The 10,810-nt window shown below is 58.9% G+C and overlaps 1 protein-coding gene across 1 annotated transcript; it reads right to left on the reverse strand.

The window, feature by feature from the left end:
• Nucleotides 1-253: 253 nt before the first annotated feature.
• On the reverse strand, nucleotides 254-6,653 carry INHBB (inhibin subunit beta B). Its single transcript, XM_006191508.3, has 2 exons — nucleotides 5,458-6,653; nucleotides 254-2,983 (listed from the first exon to the last, which is right to left on the reverse strand). The coding sequence occupies exons 1-2, from the start codon at nucleotides 5,903-5,905 to the stop codon at nucleotides 2,208-2,210; spliced, it is 1,224 nt and encodes a 407-aa protein (XP_006191570.2). The 5' UTR covers nucleotides 5,906-6,653; the 3' UTR covers nucleotides 254-2,207.
• Between the last annotated feature and the right edge of the window lie 4,157 nt (nucleotides 6,654-10,810).

The raw sequence follows: 10,810 nt of genomic DNA on the forward strand, positions 1-10,810 counted from the left end.
TGAAACATAATGAGTCTGGGGACTAGAAGGGTAAACACATGTGTAATTCATGAATTTGCTCATTGTCCTTCATTTTGATCTTCTGCCATTTTTCCTCGACTCTCTTCCTGCCACTGAGCTTGTGGCAAGGACTCAGAGCGCCCGGGGTGAACATGAAAGCAACCAGCATCAGAGCTGGACACCTGGACCCGCCCTCCTCCCAGAGGCCACCTCCAGCCCCAAGCCCCCAGCCCAGATATCACGCAAGCAGGAAGCCCGTGGCACTCAATCTTTTATTTTCTTAAACTGTACACAAATGTAAAATACTTTAACAGCAAGTCTATGGGAAAATTGTTTGGTTTTAAATTATTATGAAACAGAACCTAAGGGGAGCTTTATTAAATAAACATAAAGATGAGGATTTAAGGATACACACCTGCATTCTACCATCGTCATTTTTACTCTACCTTCTGGGTGTGTAAGGATAGAAAAGACACATCAAACTGAATAAACAAAATCCATTTATACCCTGAAACGTTGGCAGGCCACTCAAGGGATTGTTCAGAACGTCTACCTCATATAAGATGGCCTCACCATCTAATAAAAATTAAAACTGATCTCTTGGCCTCTTTGGTTCCAAAATTATGTATAATACATTTAACTGTATTTTTTTTTCGCTGCTATAAAAATAACTTCTTTTTTTCAAATGGCAGTTTCTGACTAATCATGCAACTAAATCAGTGCAAACATTAAAAGCAATCATTCGCTTAAAAAAGAAGCAAAGGATTTCATTTCAAGTATAAAAAAATATAAAAAGAGTCGTACGAGTCCAGTTTCGTCTAGTGTAGGTCAACCCTTTAAATTGCATAGTTCACGTGGCGCTCGGACATCTAGGGGTGAGCAAGTTCACTGCTCTGCCAAGGGCCACTTCTGGACACACGTGGATGGGCAAGTGCTATATCATGTGCGTTCAGGCCGGTCTGTAAGTGCTAGGAGGGGCGGGCAGGCGGGCGAGCAGGCGGGGGGCCACGTCCGTGGCCGGCCCTGGTGGCTGGGCCCACATGGGCCACTTCTGCAAAGCAGCTGAAATCCTCCCCTATTTCCCCAAGACCAGTTCAACTGCTCCTCTCCCTCACCCCCTGCTGAGGGGGGGCAACCCCACCGCCTCCCCTCCCCTAAGCATTTCCAGAATGCCTCCACCCCATTATTTCCTCCTCCTCGGAGCTCATCCCCTTGGAAAGAGTCATTTTCTCCCCCTCTTCCCACAAATCAGTCCTAGAGGACTATCCCCATGAAGGGCACCAATTGCAACTTTTTTCTTTCCACTTAGAACAATTCAGATTTTAACTTAAAAGGTCACACCTGGTAGAAAAGTCCCTTTTCAATGATACAACTGGAATGAATGATCATTCAACTGCTAGTGATCAGTTAAAGCATCAAATTAAGACCCTTCTCTCCCTCCCTCCCCAGCCCCCAAAACAAACACATGGAGAAGTCACGCCAGGGACCCAAGCAACAGTCAAACAGTCATTGCCACTGCTCTATGGTCTCTGGTCTCCGGCAGGTGATGTCCTTTTGGGGTCTCCTTCCCTCTCCAAGGGCGGGAAAGGACAAGCTGCCCTGGTCCCACAGCAGGAAGGATCCCAGGCAGGGGAGGAAGGCAACACATGGGAGCCAAGAGATGCTGGGGCATGGCGGGCCTTGCACAAGCAAAGGGGGACACACAGCCCTCCGCCTGCCCACACGTTCCCCACCCCTGCATCTGCTTCTCCACTCCGGGGCTCCCGTGCTGGCTCTCTCTCTGTCTCTGTCTTTGTGCTTTTATGTGTGCTCGGAAGGCGCGATTCAGAGTGGCCGGGCCAGCTGGTGGGAATGGTGGCTGCTCACCCCATTCTCTCCAATTGACAGGCGTTTGTAGCTAAGCTGCCATTTGTCACCGCATCCATTTGCTGGTATCCTGGAGGCTGCTGTGTGGGTGGCAGGATGCATTTGGCTGTGCGTGTCTACGTGTGCATTTTAAAGTCTTTCGTGTCCGTGGAGGGTTCTCCCTCTGGTTTTGACTGATTGCTTGATGAAGAAGTAGGAAACTCTCTCAGGCCTCCCCCTGGCACCTCCCGGTGCCCAATGGCACAACTGGACTCCACCTGCCATGCACCCCATTCCCACAGGGACTGGAGGAAGCCCGACCAGGGCCAGCCCCGAGTCCCACCGCCAACGCGCTGCCGCCATCAGGCGCAGCCGCACTCCTCCACGATCATGTTGGGCACGTCCCGCTTGACGATGTTGTACTCGTCGTCGAAGTAGAGCATGGACATGGTGCTCAGCTTGGTGGGGATGCAGCAGGAGTTCACCGTGCCCGGATTCAGACCCCGCATGCGGTACTGATTCACCACGGCCGTGTGGAAGGAGGAGGCGGAGCCAGGGACCCCCGCCAGGTAGGCTGGGCAGCTGCCCTCACAGTAGTTCCCGTAGTAGCCGGTGGGCGCGATGATCCAGTCGTTCCAGCCAATGAGGCGGAAGTCGATGAAGAACTGTTGCCTGCAACAGAGGTTGGTCCTGCCATCGCACTCCAGGCCCCGCTTGCGAATGCGATGCCTGCTGTCGCCCAGGCGTGCTTGCACGACCACAAAGGGCCGGTGCGACTCCTCGCCGGGGTCCACGAACACAGGCACCACGGCCAGCTCCTGGCAGCCATCGCACTGCACATCCAGGCTCAGTCGCCGCTCGCCGCGCTCAAACAAGGCCTGGATGGCCTCGGTGAGTGGGAAGGTGTGCCAGCCGCTGCGCTTGAGGTCCACCCGCTTCTCTACCACGTTCCACCGATCACCATGGCCCTGCTCCTGGAAGTACACCTTGACCCGCACCTTCCGCCGGCTGCCCTTCTCCAGGACGTAAGGCAGCAGCTTTAGGTAAAGCCACAGGCTGGCCTGTACCACAAACAGGTTCTGGTTGCCTTCATTGGAGATGAAGAAGTACAGGCGGACCCTGGAGGAGGCGAGGCCATCTGCAGAGAAGTGGGAGAGCAGGCCAAGTTAATGCAGGGAGAACACGAGGCAATGGGGGAAAAAGACTCTGCTGCATGATGCTGGAATGCGCACTCGCCACGCAGCTGGAAGACGTTACTGACCAGAAATACTGTTCCTGGGGCCAGGGCCTCTGACTGGAACCTGGGAGAGGCAGAGCAAATCCTTTCCCATTGAGAAACCTGGACCAGGTTGGAGCTGGAGGGTCCAGGCCTATAAAATCCAGCCTCACCTCTCCCAGGCCAGGGTTCCCTGGAGACAGGCTGTCAGGCCTCAAAGCTCAACAGAGGAACTTGTCAGGAGGCCAAGATCTTAACAAGTTGTTATGGGTATCTGTGAAATCTGAAAAACAAAACCAAGATCTCACCAAGGATTTTGGGGGTGGGTTGTTTTAGCAGCATTTTGGGTTTTTTTTTTTTTTTTTTTTTTTTTGGTTAACTTAGGGCATTGCAAAATCCAGCTGAGCCACCTACCTCCTCTTTCCAGTGTTTACCTAAGCATGATCTGATCCAACCCCCAGTGGAACCTCCACTGCAAACAAGCCAGCTCTGCTCAAATTTCTGACACAGGAACGTGTGCTTTGCAGACTGCAAAGTGCAGCCTTCCTTTCCCAGTTGTTCCAGGGGAAAGGACACTCAGCTCTGAAACTCGAGGTCCACCCCTTTCACGAGACCCTGGCTCCCCGTTAATGGCACGTTCGAAATCTCCACGGCTAAGATGAATTGGCTTGTTAGTTTTCTCAATAATTCAGTTCCACAAGAAGAGAGGCCATGCCAACGGAGAGAGGACTCCGCTCTCATCCTACATTTCAGTGAATCTTGTCTCTGACAACCCCTACTTTTTTCTTTCTTTCTTCCAGGAAGAACAAATAAGGCAACTGTGTGGCCTCGGCTGGTTTTATCAAACCTCCTACCAATGCACCCCCCAGCCCCCTCCCCAGGCCTCGCCTGGCTCCTCTAATAACACTGACATCTGACTTTGAAATGGGGGAAAGTGCAGCCTTAAAAGCTGGTCTTGGACGAGCTGCCTGTGACCTGAATCTGTTATTTATAAGTCAAAGAGCTGGCTCCGTGAAACGGACCAGAAATATAACAGCCCCCGCTGTCATTTTGTGCCACCGGGACCAAAAGGCCTCCTCGACCTTCCAGAATCATATTTCTACTCTGGGACCCAAAGCACCTTTTAATCCAAGCCCTCTAATTGCATGTCGAGCTTTCCCTGACTCTGTCGGACAGCTAAAACAGCAATGCATTTCTTTCTAAGCACAAACCAGCCCCTGATTGTCTCTGCTTTTCTCCACACCCGGCCATGCAAAACTTTTCATCCCTTTTCATCCCCAAGCGGCACCAGCACAGTCTGCCTGCAGCCTTGTGAAGGGGGGTGCACATTTGGAGCCTGGGGACACAACCGCCACCGCCAGCACGCACACCCCCACCAGGCTCCCTGCCCACCCCGCCCTGCCTGCACCAGGGCTTCCCCCTGCGACCTTCTCCGCAGTCCCTTCGGCACAAATGGGGCTGAGCTCCAGGCACAAAAGCCAGCCTGGCTCATTCAAGTCCTGAAAAGGACAGCGGAGTCGAAAGCACTTGCAACATTTCAGCGAGAGCACATTTTTCTTCTTCTTTTAAAGTTCGAAAGATTTCTTTCTCTCTCTCTTTGATTTTTATATTTAGACAGTGGTAGAAATTTGCAATCCAGAATCGGGAGAAAATTCCAGAAAGAACTCCGACCCTTTGTTAACTACGAACTCTGTGGCTCTAAGGCGAGGGGGCTGCTGTCGCTGCCAGGCGAGCGGAGGGGCACGGGGTTGCTCCCGAGCCGCGTCTTTCTCTGCGTAAATGATGGGACCTGTTGAGAAGCCTGCCTTCCGCCCGATTCCGGTGCCCACACAATCGGAAGAGAGGTTGCCTAGCTCTCCCCAGTGAGGCTTCAGCAATCCTGGCAAGCCCACGCCGCCCGGCTATGGAAGCGGCCCCAGGGGCCTCTCACGGAGGCGCGCGCGCGCACACACACACACACACACACACACACTCATCCGGCCCACGGATATCAACAAGCACACACATCTCCATCCACATTGCTAAGCCTACACTCCGATCGTGGGAAACAAAAACATTAGGCAATCACCAAGCAAGTGCCCGCGGAGCCAGGGCCGCACGCATCTGCCGGGAGGGGGACGCGCTCCCAGAGGCACTGGGGCCCGATTCCGGAGAGCAGGGTGGAGGGCAAAGCGCTCCGCGGCAGGGGTAGGGGGAGCAAGAAGGGGTTGCTGCTTGTGGGAAGAGGATGGCAACTAGGACGGAGCGCAAAGGGCCAGAGGCGAGCCGGCGGGTCGAGAAGTCCGGGTTTCCCCCCAGGGCGCGCTGGCTGCTGTGGCGGTGGCGGCCAGAGCGGGCAAGAAGGGGGTGGAGGAGAGAGCGAGGGCCACGGCTGGCCGCCCGAGGGACCGACCCACCTGTCTCAGCGAAGCTGATGATCTCGGAGACGCGCTCCTGGCCGTCAGCGCCCGGGCTGGCGTGGCCGTCGAGGTGCGGGATCTCTACCCGGCCGTCCTCGCGCACCTTGCCCGCGTGCAGCTTGCGCAGGGCCGTGACCATGGCGGCCTTGGGCACGGCGTGTGTGATGTTGGGCCGGCCCCGCATCTGCAGGCGGTTCAAGATGTGCCGTTTCACCGCCTCCAGGAAGTCGCCGTCCACCCGGCCCAGCTCCTCCGGCCGCCGGAAGCTGCCGCACGACGTGCAGGTGTCCTGCGAGCCGCCTGGGGCTCCGGGTGGCGGGGGTGGCGGCGGTGCGGCGGGCGACGGTGGGGGCGTGGGCGAGCCCCAGGCCTCGGGCCCCAGCCAGCCGGCCGCCAGCAGCAAAAGGCAGGCGGCCCCCAGCGCCCGACCGGGCAGCCCGTCCATGGTGCGCCGCTGGCGACGAGGGCGCCCGCCGCGAGGCGAGCTGAGCCGAGCGCAGGGCCGGGCTCCGGGCTCCCGGCGCGCCGCCCCGCCCCGCCCCCGCCCGCGCCCGCCCGGGCCTCCGCCCGCCCGCCGGGAGGGCCGCCGCCGGCTCACAGGGGGAGGGGGCCGGCAGGGCCGCGGGGGTTCCTGCGCAGCGGGGAAGGGGCGCCGAGGGGCGCGGGGGCTGGAGAGGGGCGCGGGGCGAGGCGTGGGCCGGAGGGTCACTGCCGCACGGGCGTCTCGGGGCGCTTCGGCATCTGCAGCCTTCTCCCCATCCTCTCTGCGTCGGGGCCCCGCAGCCCCCGCTCGGGTGAAGCGAAAGCAGTGGCAGTGGCGGCTTGGCCGCCGGGCGGGGAAGGTGGCGAAACGGCCGGTCGACGCAACTTGGCCGAGACGGAAGCGAAGGAGCCGGAGCCCCCGGAGCGGAGCCGAGCGCGGCTTGGCGCGGCGCTGCGGCGGGCGCTGCGGCGGGGCCCCGCGCTCGCACCTGAGCGCCTCGCCCTCGCCGCCTCGCGCCGAGGAAGGGCCGCTGGCGGCGGCGACGGGCGGTTCGTCCTCGCCGCGGGCCGGCGGGCGGGCGGCGGAGGGGAGCGAGCGCAGTGCCGGGAGCGCCGGAGAGCACGGGCCGGCTCAGAGGCGGCGCGGAGCCCCGGGCTGCGGGCCCTGCAGTCCTCCCAGCGCGTCACACCGCAAAGTTGTCTCCAGGCTCCCGGGGCGCCGCATCCACCGGCGGGCGGGCCGGCCGCTGCGCGCTTCGCCGGGCCCTCTGCTCCGCCCGCCTCCTCTCTGCCTGCCTCCCTCCGCTCGCCTGCGCGGGCCGGCTGAGCGCGGGGCGCCTGGCGAGGAAGGCGAGGCGGAGGCAGGGCCCTTCTCGCCCCTGTCTCCTTTGCCTGCCGCCGCGGCGGCGATGTCGGCTTGAGCGCCTTAAAGTCTCTCAGCGTCCCCGGTGCGGATGCCCTAGCTCGCTCTCCCACTGGCACACGCCGCAGGGCCGGGAGAGAGCGGGCGGGTGGCGGCCGCGTCCCCGCGCCCGACCACGACAGAGTGCAGAGCCCGCCGAGGAGGAGTTCTTCTCTTTGGCCTCTCTTCTTTTACTCTCCTCGTTTTTTCTCCCAAGGGGGTTAAAAAAAAAAAGCCGCACAATCTCCGTATGTGCGCGCGCGTTGAGATAGAGGTTGGCAAAAAAAGGCAGGGGGGGCCGAGTCTCGTCCTGGCCTTGCGGGAGGAGACTGTCCGTGCCTCCCCGCTCCGGCTTCCCGGGAGGGGGGGCAGGGGAGGGGGGAGGCGGAATCTGTTCAGGTCGGTGCTGCCCGCTCCCCCCGCCCACCCCCGCTTCCCTCCGCTTCTTTCCTTTCTGCCTTCGCGAGGAGGAGGAGCGAGCAGGTCCTCTCCCTTCCCCCCACCCCCGCAATGCCGGGCCACTTTTGCGGTCCCGAAACTTTCTCACCACGTGGGCGCCCCGGACCCTCGCCCAGCTGGGCGGCCGGCGGCACCGACGGGCTCCCGGCTCAGGATCCCGGCGCTTGCCTCCTCCCCTCGGCTGTGCAGGCCCTGCCCTCGTCCCTGCCGCCGCCCTCTGGGACCAGGAGAGGCAACTCTTGCAGCCGCAGCCGCCCCCGGCCCTCCTGGGGTGCTCCCTCGCGGGCCCCGGAGAGGCGGGGGCGGCGATGCGGCCTCGGGCGCCGCGGGCTGGCTCCGCCGGTGGATGTCGCTCCCGGGCTGCAGTGCCCTAGCCGAGCGCCCCTGGCCGCCAGCGCACTGGGCGAGGCGTGGGCCCTGCAGGCTGGAGGCCTGTCGAGCCGCTGCCTCCGCCGGTCCGAGCCTTAGGAACTCCTCGACTGTGTGGGGAACCAGCCTCGAGGCCGAGAAGCCTCCGAGTTCCGGGGCTTTGGCAGGGTTGCGAGGTCTCCACCACCCTCCACCCCCACCCCCACACTAGTTGGCAAACATTGGCCTCAGACAAACCCGGGTTCCAGTCGAGGCCCAGCCACTGCCAGCTTTGTGGTAGTGACTTCGGATAGAGCTTTCACACTCTGCAGTCTCTGCCTTCTCATTTGTACATGAGGCACAATAACACCTATTTTCACACGGGCTGGTTGAGAACCCCAAACTAGACAACTACCAAGCACCTCGCAGAACTCAGGAAATGATTCCGAAGCCGCTGTTCTTAGACCACCAAGACAAGAGACGCTGTCAAAGGAAACCAACCCAGCCCCGTCCGGAACCGCGAGCGCACAATCTGTTCCCCCTGACCCTTCTCATGCCCGCACCTGAATGTGAAGCAGGACAGTGCGCCCCGGGAGCAGCGATCTGGACCGGGAACATGGCCTTGCCCTCTCCCCGCAATTGCCCGGACCTCCACCCACCGTGGCCGTGCCCCATAGCAGTGGCACTGCAAAGCAAAGCAGGAGGAGAGATCATTCTAGCTTTCTTAGGGTCTTGGGGGAACCCAGGACGACATAGGTGAACCTCAGCCACCGGCTCAAGTCTCCCCCCACCCCACGCAGCTCCGCAGCTCCTCATCGCGAGCTTCTCAGGGCTAGCGGGCTGCTGTGGGAGCTCATCCCGGACCGCAGCCTCAGTGAGGCCCGCAAGTCTGGAGGCGGAGCGCCCCCTCCCTCCCAATCCGAGGAACCGACTCAAAGGTGCGCAGGGCCGCTCCCGCGGTGCAAATAGGGGCTGGTCTGGGTTTACCAACCAAAAGTCAAAAGCAGGGGCCCAGGAGGGTCTCCGTGATGACAGCCCTTCTGACTCCATAGGGATTTCTCCACATCCCAGTTTTCTACCACTCCCAAACACACAGCACTCTGTGCCCTGGGGTTTCTACTCCTTGCCCTCTCCCAGAGCCTGTGATCCCTGGGCAGAAAGAAGGTACTTCTGCCTCCTGGGCAACCTGGCCCAGCACCTTCTGCATGGTGGCCCTGAGCTAGACTGGACCCACCTTTTTGGTTTTGCTTGCATCTTCTACCAGGAACACATGCGCTGGTCTTCTGGTTCTCTCCATCATCACAGCCACCAACTTACTGGACAAATTCATTCTCAGTCCTCAAGACCCAACCCAATCTCTTCTCTTTGGTGAAGCCTTCCATGGCCTTCTTGTGCCCTGAATAGTTATTTGCCATATTAAGCCCCTCAGTCCAGTGACTGGCTGTTTATCTCTTCACCTGTGTGTCTCCTGCATGAGGCTTCAGGCTCCTGGAGGACAAGGACCAGGCCTCCCACATCCTGTCTGATGCCAGACTGGGCAGGTAATCAGCAGAGCTTATTGAATGAATGCTTGGTAGATTGACAGATTGACTGATTGATTGAGTGAATGAGAGAAATCATTAAGCCAGTGAGTGAACACCCACACTCCCCACCATGACCCTCAGAGTAGCGTTCCTTGACTGCTCAGTTACAGCCCTTCTTATTGTGAGTTTCACCTGAGCTGGACAGAGCTGGGGTAAGCAGGGAGGACTCCACGCCTTTGGGAAGGTGCAGCATCCTGCCCATTGCCCTAGCGAGGGGAAGAGGCAAAAGCCACTGTGCCCTTGCTGGTAGGAGGAGGGAAGAGGAGGTTGAGAGGAGGGTCTACATTTTGCTCCCCTGATGGAGGAACTGTCAGCCCCGCTGCCAGTCATCTGCCAGGAGGGAACTGGGTCAAGCGGTAGTCAGAAACCATCTGCTCGAGAAGCTGGGATTATCCCGCCCTCTGCTGATCCCCCAGCCCCCAGGAGCCAAGGGTGTAAATTGAGTTCTTCCAGATCACCTTGTGCTTTGGGAGGGAGCCCCCATCCCCTACTGAGGGGCAAGGACCTGTTCCTGTTGCTTCAAAGCCTCATTTAGCACTGGGCTCCGTTCTCCTTGTACTGGTGACCTCAGCTCTCAATCAGAGCCAGGGATGTGACTGCGCCTGTCAGTTTTGAATACAATAATGCACATCAATGCTGCAGCCAACGCCCTACACACGGCTGTAGGACCAGGCCGCCCACACACAGAATGCTGGCTCCCTGATGCCATCAAAGAACTCTGGCCCAATGCGGAAGGGAGGAAGAAAACACGGTGACACTATGGATATGGTCACACAGTATGGAGAAGGCTTCCTCAGGGAGCACAGAGCACTTGCTTTCACTATAGTTTTTTTGTGGGGTAGGGGAGGGGTTGGGGTTTTGTTTTTGCTTTGTTTTGTTTTTTTCGTAACTCTTACCTAAGCATCAATTTGGGGATGATAAAGATGTCCAAAAGCCAAAAGTGACAAAGCAAACCATAAAAATGAGCCTTAGGGCTCATTTGCTTAAAGACTTGAGAAGTCAGGTGCTATTCTTGGCCACATGGCCCGTGCAGAGTGTTGGGGTGAAGGGAAGTCCTTCCCACTGTGGGCACTCAGGACCTAGGAGGGAGAAAGATCTTTGGCTGAGTTGGGCTCAGGGACCTGTGTTCACTTCCCCACCACTTGTCTAGAAGTGGCCGTTTCCAGACATCACCATCACGCCTCATACCTCTGGAACAGCTCTCTGTCTGAACAGAAGATGCTGTGTGCCAGACCAGCATCTGGGAGGGCCTGCTCACCGGCAGCCAGGAGCCAGGTGGGAAGCAGGAGCCCACTGAGGGTTCCCAAGAGCCCCAGGCCACAAGCTGACCTTTGTAAAAGCACAGATACCAACAAAGAGCCCCTCAGAATGCCCCAAGGCCACCTCATGCCTTTGTGGTCACGAGGCAAGTCCTTGGTAAGTTAGTGGATGTGGGAGGGTTATTTTGATAAGGCAGCCGCACATTTCTCACTAAGGCAGCTGGATGGCCGGTCCCCACCTTTCGAGGGCCCCAACAGACCTCCACATTCTCAAGTCCCACTGTGGCCTCACGAGGTTGCCTGTCATCTCTGAAACT

The sequence above is a fragment of the Camelus ferus genome, chromosome 5, assembly GCF_009834535.1.
Source record: "Camelus ferus isolate YT-003-E chromosome 5, BCGSAC_Cfer_1.0, whole genome shotgun sequence".
In the NCBI taxonomy this organism is placed as follows: Eukaryota; Metazoa; Chordata; class Mammalia; order Artiodactyla; family Camelidae; genus Camelus; species Camelus ferus.